This window comes from Canis aureus, chromosome 32 (assembly GCF_053574225.1).
Source record: "Canis aureus isolate CA01 chromosome 32, VMU_Caureus_v.1.0, whole genome shotgun sequence".
Classification (NCBI taxonomy): domain Eukaryota; kingdom Metazoa; phylum Chordata; class Mammalia; order Carnivora; family Canidae; genus Canis; species Canis aureus.
In genome coordinates, this window is record NC_135642.1 from 9,567,791 (window position 1) to 9,585,419 (window position 17,629).

The window sequence follows — 17,629 nt, forward strand, 5'->3', positions numbered from 1 at the left end:
TTTTTAAGGAAATGGACAGTCAGCTCTTGAATAGAGATGCACGACATTTGGCTAACCAGCTACAGGAATTCTTTTTCTATATAAAACATGGTATAAAGTGTTGTAAATGACATTTCCCTAACCCAGAACCAGATTTCTTGGAGACGTGGTGTGGTACCTTGGTCAGAGTGTGGGATTTGGATTTAGTCAGATGTAGGTTCAAATTAATGGATTACTGGCCATGTAATGTTAGAGAAATTACTTAATTTTTCCTCATTTGTAAAATGAGATGAATAAAACCTACAAACATCTTTTTTAGAATAAAATTTATTTTTTGGAGCAGTTTTATATTTATAGAGAAATTACAAAGACAGTACAGAGTTCCCATATAACCTAAAACTAATTTTTTAAAAAAGATTTTATTTATTTATCCATGAGAGACACAAATAGAGAGGCAGAGACACAGGCCGAGGGAGAAGCAGGGGAGCCTGACACAAGACTTGATCCCAGGACCCTGGGGTTACACCCTGAGCTGAAGGCAGACGCTCAACCAGCTGAGCCACCCAGGCGTCCCCCCATATAACCTAAGACTAAGTTCCCCTGTTATTAACATCTTACATTAGTGTGGTACATTTGTCACAATTAATGAATCAATACTGGTATATTATTATTAACTAAAGTCTACACTTTATTCAGATTTCCTTAGTTGGAATCCAATGTCCTTTTTCTGTCCCAGGATCCCATCCAGGATATACCATTACATCTAGTCTTCATATTTCCTTAGGTTCCTTTTGACTGTGACAGCATCTCAGACTTTCCTTGTTTGTTATGACCTTGACAGTTTTGAGATATACTGATCAGACATTATTCTGTAGGGTGTCCTTCTCTTAAAATTTATCTGATGGCCTTCTTAGAACTGTGTTTGTTTGTTTTTAAGAAAGAAGATGACAGTGGTAAAGTGCCAATTTCATCACATCATCTCAAGGGTACATACTAACAACAAGATTTAATCACTGTTGATGTTAACTTTGATTACCTGGCTGAGAAACTCAGATTTTAAACAAGATTATGGCAAGTAATATATGTGAAAACATACCTATACAGTGCCTGAAACAGAGGAGGTACTCAGCGATCCTTGATTTTCTTTTCTCAACACTTGTATTAAGTTGGTATGATTTTTTTTGTTCAGTTAATATATTTTGACTTTGCTACAACAACGTACATTACAATGAAGTTTTCAGGATGAACTGGGTCTTTAAAGTGGAGGGCTTACTTTAAATGAAGTACTAAATAGACATTGTTAGAAGAAAGTCTTACTTATTACAAGGGCAGTTCAAAGGCACTAACCCTGAATATTACAACAATGCTCCAATATAATGTGGTTAACTATCTACTCTCAAAGTAGACATCACCCATGAGCTACATTACAAACAGGTATTGCCTTCCTTATTTCCACCCACCAGTTAATCAATTTTTCAGGATCTACAACCTAATAGAAAGAAATATCAGGCAAAGAATTTAAATTTCTGGGTTCTCTTCTTAGTTCTTTCAGCACATTTCTGCTTGGATTCTAAAAAAAAGTAACATGTTTTTCTCTTGACCTACCTAGGCTTATCATTTATTTATTCACCTGAATTTGAGTAGTTACCATAAACTGATTTTCACCTTTGTTGATCTTGTTCTCTGGCCACATAACCTGAGCATATGTACTCTGGCCTTTCACTCCATAACTATCATCATGCCTATCATCGTTGTACAATGTCTATTTGCTCAGCTAGACCATGAGTTCCTTAGGAGGAGGGACCAACTCTTGTTTATGATGTATCCCCAGCAACTAGCACATGGCTGGCACACATTAGTATTATAATACTTTTTGAATAGGTCAACGAATTAATTTTACTAATTCACTAGTAATTAGAATTTACTTTCATATTTATTTTTAATTTAATTTCTCAGAGCTGTAAGATGGGTAAGCAGGCTCATGGAGGTTAAACGATTTTCCCAAAGTTATACCAGTCTGGCTTGGTGCCAGGACTTGATAAGGCCTCTTTTGATTTTTGTATCCAGTGTCTTTCACTAGAAAACGATGCTTCTAATCAAGACATTATGCCAGACAATGTGAGGTGTATAAAGATATATAATCATAACTACTTCCATGGGTCAAAGCATAAATTAATGTATTTTGAAAATATTATTTTTAAAAAAGGTGTTATGGAAGTATAAGACATATTAATACTGAGTGTTGGAAAGGCATTATTGATATAAAATAACTATATATATATATGTATATATATTTTAAAAAGTCTTCAACCGATCTCTCTCAAAGGGTATGCTTAATGTATGAAGAGAGCTTAGAGATTTACAGTTAGAGCCCAGGCCTGGCTTGTGAGCTGGGAACTGATTGTCTTTCCATGTAGCTCCATTGGATGAGTTCCTCTGATGTCCCCTCCAGCCCCAGTGCAGCTGGCTTTGAAAAATTCCAGGAATTTCGTAATAAAGCAATAGGAAGTTAGACAATCATTGTGATTTATTTCATTTGAAGGACTTCAATTATTTTTAAATTTTTAAGTGAGTGTTTGGAATAACATATGTTGATGCTCACAGGCTATTAAATAAGCATGAGTTACTTAGCTGAAAAATAATGCAACCTTGATTCTACATTGCTCCCTTTTTAATTCTGACAACTCTCATGCTTTCTTCTCTCAAAGGCATTACTCCTCGGATACCCAAAAAATTGGGCAGTTGGTTCCATTTGCCTCTTTTCAAGTTGGGCTTATTCAGAGGAGAGTGACTGCGTCTGGCTCTTTAGACTGTATTAAATGTGAAATTGCCAGGTCAGCCTGGTTTGCAAACATCACTGTTTTCTCCCTTCAGGTCTTTCTCAATTAATTGTAATTCTTCAGCTACCTTGGATCAGGCCACTCACATAATATGGAATGTTTGTTAATGGCAGTAAGCACTTTAGCTATTGATGCCTGAGTAGGATCACAGTTTGGGATTCATCGTATTAACTGGTTATTAAAGAAGTACAGTATTTTGCTTTTGAGAGGTTTCTTTAAAGTCGGTAGTATGCCATTTGCTATTCCATTTATTAAAGTTTAGGAATGTACTTAAGGATCAAAAAGAATGGAAAATAGACTATTTTTCTATCTGGATGCATGATTGGTCCTCTTGGGTTATCTATAAATCATTTATCTGTTGGAAGATCTAAAAATAATAACAAAAGGGCTGTTAGGAAACACTTTGCAAAGAGACATAAAACCATATTTGATTTTTTTTAAATTAAAAGTATCTTTTGGCACCTGGGAAGGTAGTAGGTTGGTCCCAGTTATGGTGACTTAACTTCAAAAAGTCATTCCTTGTGAAACTCAAGCTGCCATTTGTCATAGAAACTATACTATGATACAGTTACCTTTCTGAAACTTTGCACTGCATTCTTATCTATCTGCACTGCACTTCAGGAAGTAGACAAACATTTATTATCCTAGATAAAAATCCCAACAGATAAATAATTTAGCTGTTTGCCTCCAATAAACAGTTTTAATTCATTCAATGGGTTATTCAAGTTTGCCAAGTAATCAGAGAACCTCCTGATTTTTGTCATATGCTTTGGAAAGTATTTCAATAGACAGTGGATTTACTCTTCCAACTTCAATTTTTCTTAGGCATTTCCAATGATAAATATTTTATTTAACTGATTTCATATGAAACAGTTTTGAAGTGGAGATTGTGAAGTTTAAAAAGAAAATAGATGTTGGAGTAAGATGGTACCTTTTATGAGGAGCAGAAAGACTGCCCATAAAGGTCCAATCTTGACACTAATTCTGCATCACACAATTTGACCATTAGCTCTAAAAGATCTCCCTCTATATAAACAAGATGGAATTTATTTCACATAATCTCACCCCAGTTGCATTAAGTTTAAAATGTTGATTTATTTGGTTGGACTACTGACAAGTGTAGACTGAGCTGACCATAAAACTATATTTAGATCTAATTCTTTGAAGGGTCAAAGGATGACAATTTATCCACTTAGTCTTGTAGGAATTAATTTTTCGATTTGACTATTCATAGCATCATTAATGAAGAAAAGCTGCAAGAGAAAACAGACCATTTTCAGGAATGTGATTCAGAACATTAACACCTTAATTTACATAAAATTAGTTACATACTGCTGCAGTAATTTAATTTGTTTGACCAGTACTTTGCAACTGTGAAAAATAGATTCAGAAAGGCCAGACAACGAGTTCTACATATTTTCTCCAAATGACTAGTCTCAGAATCATATGAAACAGAGAGAATTAATTACAAGACAATTCAGAATACCGTAGTGGCAGCTTTGAAATGCACAGATTAGAAATACGTTCTTCTTCTTTTTTTTCCTCTTTCAAAAATCTTCATAAAATGCCTGCTTCATGCCTGAAATAACTTCCATATTTTCCCCAGGTTTCATTACAGTTGCATAAGTAAAAATAATAAAACTGAAATTGTATGATATGCATGGTTGCCAGATAAAAACCTGAATCAATCTGGGTTTACCAACAGTAATGTTACTGAGTATAACCACAAGCATAAGTAAGGCCCCAAATAGATACACTAATCTCATAGGTGTTAACCTGTTAAAATTCAAAACTTAACTATTCTTATTTCTTCAGAAGCCAATTATAATTAATTTGAACTTTAAATAATTAGATGATTGCCCTTAAAATTAGTCATGTGTGAAAATAACAAAGTCCTTCTTTTCCTATATTTGTGTTTTTCCTACTTCCTTACGTGTCAAATATATTTTGTACTTTAAAATATCTCCTTATAATTCAAAACTTTTTTTACTATCATTTTCAGCGAAGGCTGAACTCAACACTTCCCTATAACATACTTTACACATAGGTCCTCCCCACGATTCTGCAGGTAGGCTTTTCTTAAACCTCTGCTTTATCTTAAGTATCTACTTACAGCCAGGTTTGATTAACTGGGGTAATCTTTTTTTTTTTCATATTTCACCCCCAATACTTCTGGGTTCAAAGATAAATTATATGGTTTCAGCTCTGCTTTATATTTTCCATATAATTAGGAAAATAATTTGGTCCTTTTGTCTATCACATGCCTGTCTGCAGTGATAACACTGATAGGGTCAAAGGTAGCTGAGGTGAATGTAGAAGGTAATTGTTATCCAAAGTTTTATACTAACAAAAGTTATTTCTTTTTTAAAAGATGTTTTGAATTGACTAATTGAATTGATTTTTTAAATATATAGGACACTTCTCAGATTATTATTGGTACTCTCTTTGTCAGACAGTTTATAAATCATTTGCAATGCAGGAAAGGATAGTTAGTCTTGTCACTCACCTGTCTGTACGAGAATGGTGAGGATTAAGCAGAAAAGAAGTGTAAAACTTTACAAATAATTTTCTCTTTTCTAATATATCTTTTTCTAAATTCTAACTGGATCTAGACTATAAATCAAAGAATGTCTTTTAAGTAACTCTCTAGTCATATTGTCATGCAGATAGCTCTTCCTAGTGACTTTCCAAAATGGAATGCAACATGGTGACGTGCTAGATTTGATTTTGGTTTTGCTATTAGCTAGCTGGGTGACCTTGGGTAAGTTCACTAATAAAATTTCTGAGTCCTGGTTTCCTCATGGGTGAAATGAGGGTTTTAGACTTGATGGTCTGTAGGATCTCTTCTGGTTCACTAAATTCAGCAATTGATACAATACTTTTATTTGTCTGTTTGTTTGGTACATTTAATTTTTCCTAAAGGATGGCGAAGCTGAATGTAGACACGATTGTGGACATGGCTGTGGTAGAAGGGCAGTAGCATTTTAAAAGGTAAGTTTCAAAAAATAAGGTAGAGTCACAAATGAACATAAAGACACACTGGCAGTTGCCTTTGCTATATTTTTCCCAATCAATTTTTGACTTTGGTCTTCTTTCCAGTGGAATCCCAAGATAAGAAGAGGGCTACAGAAGACATTTAGTACCAAAATCCACTTTTTCCAGATCTATGTTTTGATAGTGTAAACTTGCCCCAAGACTATAGAGCAAGACAAATCATGTACTGTCTTTTGAATTCAGTGGCCTTATATTATAATATCCTGCCTTCCTCTAAAGTAGTGATAATGATGATAATAATAATGGCCACGATAGTCGTAAAACATCGGATTCCTAAAATACAGATATAATGGCCATTCCTGTTCATTTATTTATATCATCATATTATTTTTACTACTTAGAAGGTTCCTTCCCAGAAATAGTACATGCCTCCCAATAAAGTTTGCTTCAAAATAAACCAAACTTCAGGAGAATCAAAATCAATGAAGATAACTTAAAAAGTAGAAGATAGTTTCTACTAATCAGCTCTCTGGTCTAGTCCGCAGTATTCCACAAGCGCTGGAAAACTTCCTAATCTAGTCATTTGTCAGCGTGTAGGTCAAATGATTTGCTGAATCTCACTTTCATCGATCAGATGCCATTTAGGAGCATGCGCCAAACATTGCTGATCAAATGATAGCTTCTACTTGAATAATACATAGTTTCTAGTCCAAGCTGTAATACACGGACGCACACACACACTCTCTCTCACTTTCTGAAAGCTTGTCAAACCTATAATGGAGTAGATAACCGAATAAAAGAGCAAACTTCCATCGTAGCACAAGATAGTAACATGGAGAAACTAAACTGTTAAATCAAATCCGTGAAATTCATTTTCTTTGTACAGCATTAAAATATATTCCATAAAATGGCAGAGCAATCCAATAAAAGAACAGGCTCTGAAAAGAGTAATTTGTGTGCAAGAAGGTTATACATTTAATAGAGTTCTCCTGTAGTTTTGATCACATTTAGAATTCTATTGCTTTTTGTTAAATTTTCTTAGATTTTTTCAAACTTTTCATCATTTCTTTGAAATATATGAACCTTTTAATGTATAGATAATTTATTCAGCACCTACATTTAAATGCTCTGTAGGCGTAATTTTTCTATTAAGTCTCCTTCTACAGCGGCTTTCACTTTGTCTCAAATAGATTACTCATTGTCAACAAATTATAACAGGACTGATCTGTTAGAGTATCAATTCTTAGGTTCATTTCAATATTTTAACTATTTGCATAATAGTTTCGCAGGAAGTGAAGCTTCTGTGACTCATTGTTTCAGGAAAATTGTCGAATACATTTAATATTATTAATTGTTACATCCGCAATAAAGCAGAAAATGATTTCTTATAATATGACCTTATGAATATGAACATGAGGCTGTTTATGCTCCTGTATTGTTATTTTTCACAGAAAATATTTAAGCAAATTAAGGGTAATTAAGTATGAATGAAGATAGTTATGTTATTTTTCAAAATGAAACAGACTTTCAAGTTGCTCTCAAAACACAAGCAACTTTATTTTTCCAATCCCTTTTTTCTATATTTACTAATATTACCAATTATGAAGATTTACTTTACCTGGAGTAATATTTTGCTTACAAAAATACATAAATATATTTGATACTATGTTAGAAAATATAATTTTATCTTAATATGAACTACATGAAAAGTTGGTCTTCTTTAAGCCTATAGTAAGTTATTACTTGATAAAGAAAATATTTTTCCATGTAAGGACATAGTGCCTATAACAAGAAATGGGTTCTTTTTAAGCACTCTAATTTGACTGAAAACTACAAAGAGAATATTTTCCTCTTGCACATTTTCTGCATATTTTTCCCTCTTTTAAGTGTATATTGGGCTGTTTCCAATTGAATTAAACTGTGGCATGGAAGTTATCAATCAAATGTAATTATTTTGGGCAAAACAATATCACACGTTAAATTAACATGTGCAACAGGGGAAAGTGTCAGAACATATCAGTTATTCCAGCTCATCTCTTATTGAAGCAATAAAATTCTAGGAACATTGCTTTGGGCTTCCTGGCCCTTTCTCCTCAGGTTTGCTTACCTCAATGGCTACCTTTGTGTGTTTTCTACACAGGATGCAGAAATGGGATTCAGAACAAAACTGCCTCTAACGTCAATGGTACCTTTCTTCCTGGCATTACTAGGAACCTTTAATTTCACTTTAGGTGGCACAAACTGTTATTTTATGTGTACAACTTTGGCAGATCGTGATCCAGAAAGCAAAGCATGATTTTGAAATTTCCTGCAAACCATTTCCTCATCCCTCATCCTTCTCAACCTCACACATCCCATGTGTGGCAAGACTCTAGCTGCCCAGGCTTCTGCTGTGACATCCGATGGAGATCTGAGTTTTTCCCTGGCACCCTAATCACACAAATCCATCCTGTCTTTCATTCTTTGAAAGTCTTTTCTCTTGCAGAATTTTGCTGCGCATGTAAAAAGTAAAACGAAACAAAGCAATGAAAACAAAAAAAACTGCAGAATATAACTGTGACTAAAGCCTGCACCTTCATGCATTCAGGGATAGCAGCACATGCCAAACTAAGCAGGGAGTTAGAGTGGAGATATCAAGTGCATGGTACTCTCCATCCCTACACATCTAAACATGGGAAGCGATCTTACCATTCCTTTTATTAAGTTTACTTGAGGCTCCAGATGCCCTTCTAAAACAACATTCCAAGAAGCTACTTCCAAATTGTTTGAATTGACTCATAAATTGAAAACAATTTTTCTGAGTTAATGTTGATCACAGCCATGTGTTATGTTTACACTTTAACAAGAGGCTTCTGATGGCAATGATTAAATCCAAATGAATGGATAGGAATGCTAAGCACGAAGAAAAACTGACATTCCCAGAAGAGTTTAGGGAGAGCTTCTTAGTCGAGCTATGTCAATTATATGAAATGCTAAAATAATAATTCTTCTGTGTGAGATTTTACAAGTAATTTATCTAAATAATATAGTCATTCCTTCTACTGTGCTCTTATGCAATATGCATTCCTCTAGGATACCCTTTTTTACATTGTGTTATAGTTACCTGTTCCCATCTTTTTTCCTTTTTCATTGATGGATTCTGTGCAACTTGGATATAAAATCCGTGGTTGTCACCTTGTAATACTCATCTTGGTATCCTCAGCCCACGACTTGGCATATTATAGTTGATCACATAGAATTGAATTTAGTTGAATAAAGTAGCCTTATGCAACATAATGGCTGGAAGGGATCTCACATACCATCCAAATTCTCCATCTCACTTTACTGATGATAGGAAATAAAAGGACTCACAAAACTGGCTTGATGTCAGTGCCTGCTAATGGCCTGATTATAAACTTTTCAGGGAGGACTTCATGATCCGATTCCATTTGACTCCTCAGTATTACCTACTCCCACTCCCAACTCCACTCACCCTGACCCTGGTTACACTGACCTTATCTCTGTTTCTAATACATGCTTAACTATTTCCCAGTCCCAAGTCTTTGGGGTCTTTGTATCTTCCTAGAAGGCTTCTCCTGCCACTCTTCACCTGTGTCAATCCTACTAGCCCCTCAGGACTCAGCTTAATATTCATTTCCTCCAAATGGCGTTTCCCTGAAGCCTCAGTCCAAATTTGGTTTCCCAACACATCCCTCAAGTTAGTCTTTCTTTAAAACACCCCATTCTTGTTCTTCACAATTCTCATTTTTCAACTCTATAGGTAATGTCTATTACCATGATTAGATTATATGCTACATAAAATCAAGGATATTTCTTTTCCATCATTGTATTCCCAGCATTTATTTCAGTGCCTGATGTTTAATACGTACCCATTAAATTTTGTTGAAAAATTAGAGTAGCAAGTTAATGTCAGAATGACAGCTTGAAGCCAAGATATCTATTCTTACCCATTCTCACCCCATAATGATGGCCTTCCATGAAAACCTATAAATGTAAGCTGTATTAGTGAGTTCCATCATGAAGGAAGGGTGGTTTTAAATTTCACTACCTGTAGTGTACACTTTTGTTCAGATTTTTTAACCTTGATTTAGTGCTTAAAGTAGTTCTTTTTGAGAAGCCTTTGGAAGTTTATTTTATGAGAATTTATATCAGGAGTTAAATTTAGGCAAGTCCTAATCTTAAGTTCTTCTTACCCACACAGTGTGAAAAGTCCTCCATGACTACAAAAGTAGTAAGCCCACCCTGTACACAGCATGACAACATGTTATAAAGTTAATAGAGAAATTAAGTCTCAACTCCATTACTTCCTTGCTTTCTGATGCTGGATAAGTTTCTTAAATACTTCCACAGCTCGATCTTCTTACCTGTAGAACAGAGGCCAATGTTAGGGTTAACCTGCGGATCCCTGGGTGGCTCAGCGGTTTTGTGCCTGCCTTTGGCCCAAGGCGTGATCCTGGAGTCCTGGGATCAAATCCCATGTCAGGCTCCCTGCATGGAGCCTGCTTCTCCCTCTGCCTGTGTCTTTGCGTCTCTCTCTATCTCTCTCTCTATGTCTCTCATGCATAAATTAATAAAATCTTAAAAAAAAGAGTGATAGTTCTTAACCCTTATTCAGCTTCTCACTTCTTTATTCTACCTGAAATATAGAACAAGATTTGTCTCACTAAGCATGTGTTGATGAAGAAATAACTTAGGATGGCCCATATGGAATAGGAAATGCTCAATGCATTCTGGTTGCTATTTCTAGTAGTATTATTTTGAATTCTCTATCTCTACCATCTATATATCATACCAATGACAGTGTCTGATACAAGGTAGGCCCCACTAAATGGTGGTATGATGCACTGGAATGCTTTTGCTAAATAAATTGCCCCATAAAAGTTCAATGCATTTTCTTTAATAAACCCAATCCTACAAGGTAAACAACCGGATGCTCCAACTATGGAGGCTGGCTCTCACACAGTATATTTGAAGACTGCTGGTAATTATTCTCTTTAATTTTCCTAATTCTACTCTAATTCAGTATCATAACAAACAAAATAGACGAACATAAGAGGGGGAAAAGAGGAGGCAAACCAAGAAACAGACTCTTAATTATAGAGAACAAATGGAGGATTGCTGGAGGGAAGTGGGCAGGGGGATGGGTTAAATAGGTGATGGGTATCGAGGAGGGCACACATGTTGGGCACTGGCTATTGTCTATAGGTGAAGAATCACTAAATTCTACACCTGAAACTAATATGACACCACATGTTAACTAACTGGAATTTAATAAAAACTTGAAGGAAAAAATAAAATGAATAGAAGGAACTTTGGATTAAAGATTTTTCTGAAAGATTTTTTTTAAAAAATCTGATTCATATATCAGCATAGCACAGTTCAATGCTGATGGGGTTCAGGGCAGGGCATCCCAAAATATGTCACGTTGGCATATTGATTATTTTGAATTAAAGTTACTTAAGAAACAGCCAGTTCAAGAGGAACACTCTGACCTTTCTCTGTCTGCCTGAAATTAGGAAATAAATTCTCCATTTGAAGGGTGCCCTCCCTACACCAGGAGGGTGAAAGACATCCTTATGATCACACATAGGGAAGTGAGGGCCAAGAAGCTTCACAAAGAAACCTTGTTACCTCATTATTTTGCTACATCAAGCTCAAACATGTCTTGTCAACTCTTCACAACTTTTTTATCCTTGTCTAAAAGGTATAAAAGCAATCCATGGCCCAATCCTTTGCTGTTCTTCTGTTGGAGAGGATGGCCTTGGAGATGGTGCCTAAGATCTGCTGCATCTGCAGGTTTGTTGGCTGTGTTCACTGGTCAAGACTGTAGACCAGTTTGAATCTGATTATGGCAATTATGAGGCACACCTTCAGATGAAGGGTGACCAGGAGATGGTATCTGACTGCACCAGCTCTTCCTTTGACAAGTAATTGCGATGATGAATCCAGAGGACAGCTGGGTCTCCGAGTGGCAGTGAGTCAGTATCTTTAAGCCTGATGTGTATGGAGAGTCAGTCACTAGTTGCCTATCCCAAGGAATCGTGAAAGAGCTGAAAAGTGGAGCACAGTGCATGGCTGCTGGCATCTTTGCTCCCCACCTCCTGCATCCGCTTATTTTTTGTTATGGAACTAAATGGGAAGAACTTCAAATACTCCCCACCTTCCAATTCTGAGACTCAGCAGACCATTGGGAGAGCACAGTGTGTCCCTGAACCATCTTACTTTGGACTATGGGTGGGGGTGCGGGTGGTTTGGGTTGGTGGATTAACAGAGACTGAATTGTATGGTGGGTAGGAGACCAGGTCTGTGCCCTGACCCATGGGTGGGACTCTGGGTCGAATGCCAATCAATGTGAACCCCTAGGAAAGTTCTTAAGCCCATAGGGAAAAAAAGTATAAAAGCTGTCTGCTTTGGTCAGTTCTTTGAATTTTGTATCTCTATGAGCACATAGAAGAGTAAAATTTATTTTTATCTGCTGTTAAAAAAATAAATAGGGATGTAATCAAATCTCTTTCACAGTACTTGTTTCAAAATATGGACAAATACACATATACTTTAATAAATAAGAACTGTATGAATCAATATGTGCTGGTCATATACACAAAACAGAAAAGTTGGGAATTTTTTAACATTATACATATGCATACTGACAAAAGGAAGCAATTTTGTAGTTTCCAAGATGTTTTCAGGGGATCTCCCCACCCCTGGCACCCTATTTATTTTTATCACTCTAGAGGGTTCTTATTTGTAATTTGTTACTTTATTATTTCAAGACTTATTGTAGCATCTTGGTAGAGGATTTGTTATGATTTCTTAAGGGTACTGGCATACTAGTTCCTAAGTTTAAGTATGCCATTTTCCAAAGTTAGGTATAAATTATAAAAATTTGAAGCTATTAAATATGATACATTATATATTTTGGTTGTCATTATCAAAATATTATAATTGTATTTTATATGGTAGATGCCAAATGATACTCATTCTTGTTAGGTAAACATCATGAATCTGAAAAAAACGTATGTGGCCTACACACATCAGTTTCACAGAGGATAGGTGGTGTCACTAAGTTGTTAAGAGCACAGGCATTGACATCAAAACTCTATTTCCTCATCTGTAAAATGGAGATAATGAATAGTGACTGTTTGATGGAACTGATGTGAAGATTCGATGAAATAATGCATGCGAAGCATTTAGCATACTTCTTGGCTTATTTTAACACAAAGTAAATGTTAACTTCACAATCCTGCCTGGGGGACGTGAGGGGGTGTGAAATACATTTTGTGGTGTAAAGTATAATAAGTGCTGTAAAATCCAAGAGCAGAGACATGAGGAGGGGACATCACTTCTTTCCAAATCCATCTGTGAATATTTGTGTAAGAGAGAAGATTCCCAGGTAATGGAGTGGGCTTGGTCAACTAAAAGGTCAGGAGGCTCAAAACCTGGCAGAAGGTTGGAATAGGGATTGGGAGGAAAGATTGCACATTATAAAAAATGTGCCATGGGATTTGATGCTTATGAAGTGCAAATACTCCCTTGTTATAAGTTATCAGTGGCTGCTGTTGATTTGAAATTTAGTGACAAGCCAAGATGTTGCTACAGTCAGATCTTGATCTACAGAGGCAATGGGTCCAACTTCTGGAGAATGTTTTTTTCCTAACTGGCAGTAATTTAAGCAGTGTGAAAACCTGTGCAAATGCTCTTTTTGGTCATTATACTTCCGTGCATCATCGATAATATATCTGGAGCTGGTAACACATTAGCCCTGTTAAATTTATTTGTTTTTCACAAATCATTTTTGAAAATGTCCACACTTTATCAAGGCAGCTCCTTAAATCTAATATATTTATCATATGGAGTTTTATTTATTAAATTTTATTTGCTGTCAAGAGAGGCAGACATGAATACAAGGTTTAAAAAGATGTCTATTGATGTGAGAAAAAAAAAAAAAGTAAGTCCTGAGGTGGAAGCTCAGTGAGTTGGAGAAATGTACGCATCCCCCACATTTAATCTTCACATGACAAAATGCATTATGGTCAAAATAGGATCGTCTCTAAATCAAAGCTTCCTAACATTCTAAAACCTGCATCATATAAGCCTATGCTTTCAGTTAGGCTATTTTTTTTTCTTCCTATGAGCAACCATTTTGTCATAAATGCTACTAGGTCATTGTAAGCCTCTTCTTTCTTACAACACTCTTTTATATGTGGTTATTTCAGATACATTAAAGCCAATTATAATTACCTTGGCTATCTAAAACAACACCTCCTTATGCAAGGAGGATGTGATATACGGGGTGCAACATATACTGGTGTCAAAAGCAAGTTATTTTCATCAGACAATTATAGTTGTCTTTGACATCAGGCCTACATTTCCCACCAATTAGTACAAACTGCAGGGTGCAACGCTAGAATTCTGCAGTGCTAGCAGCTAGTGGTACTGAGTGGAATTTAGGACATTTAAATACTGTAGGGTCCAATAAATATTCTGCTTTCACTTCAATTGGTTCAAATCAATAGCCTGTGTTGTCTGCACATCATTTTTCTTCAGCAAGAAAGTCTTTATGGATTTTATTTTTTGTTGGGGTATTAATTCTTCTTGTCAATAAAGTGCTTAATTTTCATTTTCACTCTGTGTCTCTCACTGAACTATTCATCAGGCCAACCTCACCACTGCTAGTGGGGATAGTGGTGGAGGTCACTAGAGGACTTGTGTAGGAAAGAAGTGCTCAGGAGTGAAAAATAAAACTGGCTGCTGCTTCTTCCACTTCTTCTTGCACCCTGATTAATTGTATAATTATTTGCTATCCTTTAAAATCATTCAATTGCTGCAGTATAACAGTGTAAACAAGTGAACTAAAATGGTGTTGGTTGCATTTTTAAGGACTTTATTTCTCATTTGAGAAATATATTGATGAAAATATATGTGACTCTATGATACCAGGACCGAGGGATAAAAACTGGATATATAGAAGACCAATCAGTTATTTTTCCTATTTCACACCTAGAAGCTAGCCTAGATCACTTTTATTCATGAAGTTGAACAAACTGATCAGCCATTCTGGTGGTCCCTAAAATAATATTTGCGCCCCATCAGTTTCCAGCCCAATGTTAGATATTATTACAGGAATAGTATATGACAGGTCTCTGCCTTCAAGTTGTTTAATCTCAGATGCAATTGTCTTGGTTGATGTCACTTATGAGACAAGTATTTTTTTTTAACTTTCAGGATTTTAAGTATTATATAGTCAGCTATTTTATTTTAGATTTGTTTCTAGAGTTCAAGTATTGTCATGTAAGCTGAGTCTCTTGGGACTTTTGTAAAAAACTATGTAAAAGAAAGGGATAAAGCCACTTGCCTCCTTTCAGTTGGGATCTAATTCCCCTTCCCAAATACTAAGTATATGGACTCTCCAAAATTATTCTTTAAAAAAATAAATGTAATTTAAAAACTCAATAGGAGAGAATATCATTAGGTGGCATTTTAATGCATGAACAGTATGATCTGTAGCAGTCATCAAAGATTATAGGTGGGGCACAGAGCCCCTGTGGAGTGAGGGAGAAAGGTCCTGCTGAGCTATCCAACCAGTAAGAGTCCAATGCAGACTCAGACAGTTCATCTCTCCTTCTCAAAGGCTTAGAGACCACCTTCATACTTCTTGAGCTCCTTCTGCTCTTCTTCCTCAACAAAGTTTATATGTATATAGAAATGTATGTATGCACTAAAAAGGAGAAATGGAAAGATGCAGTGGGCCGCACACAGTGTACTAGGGATTTCTTCATGTATTCTTTCAAAATTTATTGTTAAGAAGATACTGTGAGTTTGACAAGGTACAGGTGAATCAGAAATGGATCCTGACCTCAAGAATTTATGGTTTAGGGCATCTGAGACAAGCACATAGATAACAGCCATACCATGTGTGATCAGTGCTACAAGAAAGAAAGCAGCAGAGGAAACACTACAAAAGTATTTGGAAGAGAAGAATACTTAAATGGAGAGCCATATAATCAGCAATTCAGTTCCTTCTCTGAGTGGCTTTTGACCTGGGTGTTTCAGTTTTTCTCAACTAAAAAATTGGGGAAAGACACCTGTTTTAAATACGAAATACTGTACATGAGAGTTTCTCTGCATTGGAGTGTTAAGGTATTGTATTTCTAGCAAGTAGGCTACTTTCAGTGGCTGCAAAATATAACTATCTACAGGGAATGCAGCTATAATTGCACAATAACAGTTCTTACAAGTCTATTTTGGGTGAAGTCAACCCAGGCAGGAGGACGTCAGTCCTCTAATTTGTCATGTAATGCATAATAAAAACTACTAGCAGACTAACCTCAGAGACAAAGGCCCTAAACTCATCTTAGATAAACAAGCCAGAGGAACTGTCTCTCTTCTCCTGGAGGCTGGTGTAGGAGGAGACAGGTCTAGTATGTTCAGCTATTTTTTTCTCCTTGGTGTAAGAGGAAGCAAATGCTTTCGTGTGATTCAGACTTCACTTGTTATAATTATTTTCAGCATCATGCAATTCCCCAAACCTACCTGAACACCTAACCAAACACTGCAATAATTAAGAATGAAAAGCATCATAAAATGCAACTTATGCATCTATTACAACCACACTTCACCATGACACATAGTCAAAGAGACCTCTCCGAGTGACAGCTGCCCTGAATGCAGCAGCCTCTGTGAGAGGGGGAAACGCAGGGTCTTCGGAAGCAAACTACGACTGCAACTTTACTACCATTTTGGCTCTTTCTCAAAGTTTCCTTCCCCCAGAATACTTTTAGATAATTTCATCAGTACAACAGCTTCTTTTCAAGTGGTACTGAGTATATCTTTCCAATGGTGCATGGAGGATATAAGCTCATAACACCCATTAGCATTAATGGGAGTTATCCGCGTAAATCCCTTCACATCGATTAGAGAATAGGCCCCTTTTGATTTTAGAAATCTTTCCTGTGAGGATTTCCCCTGTGTCTAGTATGGGCATATAAATGGCCATTTTATTGTATTAAATATGTATCACATCCATCATTTTTAATGCTGTGCTGTGATGAAGGCTTCTCAGTTCTGGGATCAGTTCAGAAAATATTTAAACTTGGCAAGCTAAACAAGCTTCAGCTAAGAAAGCCTAAGGGCCCCATTCAGAAGAACATTATCTACCATTTATGCTTGATTTAAAAAAAAAAACACAACTGAAATTACTCAGGAAAAAAGTGGGGACAACATTGTTTTTGACTAAATTACAGGCTTTTAATATTCATTAGTGGTGACTTTTCCATTATTCAACCAAGAAAATCAGTACACAAACCAAGAGAGAGAAATACTTCGCTGCCTGAAATTCACAAACTGCTGGTGTTTGTTAACAACAAAATAATAACAACTACACGAGGTCAACTTAGATTGTGACCCAAGGTGGTTGTGTTGAGTGGCCTCTACATAATCATTTCTTTCCCTGATCATGATACTCATGCAGCGATGTAGAGTAAAAATAACTGAAATCTGTATTTATTCCCCATTGGTGTTATATGGGCTGTAACTTTGCTATTGGAGAACGGCTATTCATAAGACTCCTAAAGCAGAGGAAGTAAAACCTGTTTATGCTGCAGATTGCAGGCATAACTGACCCACAAAAGTGTTTTAGTTAGCCCTTAGATGACATACTGTCCTAAGTTAACCTCTCTCCCTATCACTCTCCACTGTTTCTACATCCCTCTCTTCACATATTACTGTGATTTGCACAGGAAGTAGCTTTGGAATCTGACCATGTAGGTTTGATCATGCAATATGTTTGACCCTATGCAAGTTACTTAGACTATCTG

At 36.1% G+C, this 17,629-nt stretch overlaps 1 protein-coding gene across 8 annotated transcripts in view; it reads right to left on the reverse strand.

Moving 5' to 3' along the window:
- LOC144302962 (uncharacterized) overlaps window positions 1–17,629 on the reverse strand; it is a 776,799-nt gene that overhangs the window by 208,694 nt on the left and 550,476 nt on the right. For 3 of the 8 annotated variants that reach the window (XR_013369975.1, XR_013369973.1, XR_013369999.1), the window contains 2 exons: window positions 10,007–10,177; window positions 366–4,072 (listed from right to left, as the gene is read on the reverse strand). The exons of 4 other annotated variants lie outside the window; for them this stretch is intronic. Coding sequence is in view for 1 of the 4 variants with exons in the window: in XM_077880545.1 (XP_077736671.1) it covers window positions 4,048–4,072 (25 nt within the window). In the remaining 3 variants the exon portion in view is untranslated. Of the gene's footprint in view, window positions 1–365; window positions 4,073–10,006; window positions 10,178–17,629 lie in introns of those variants that run through there. One more of the 8 variants, XM_077880545.1, reaches the window with a different exon arrangement.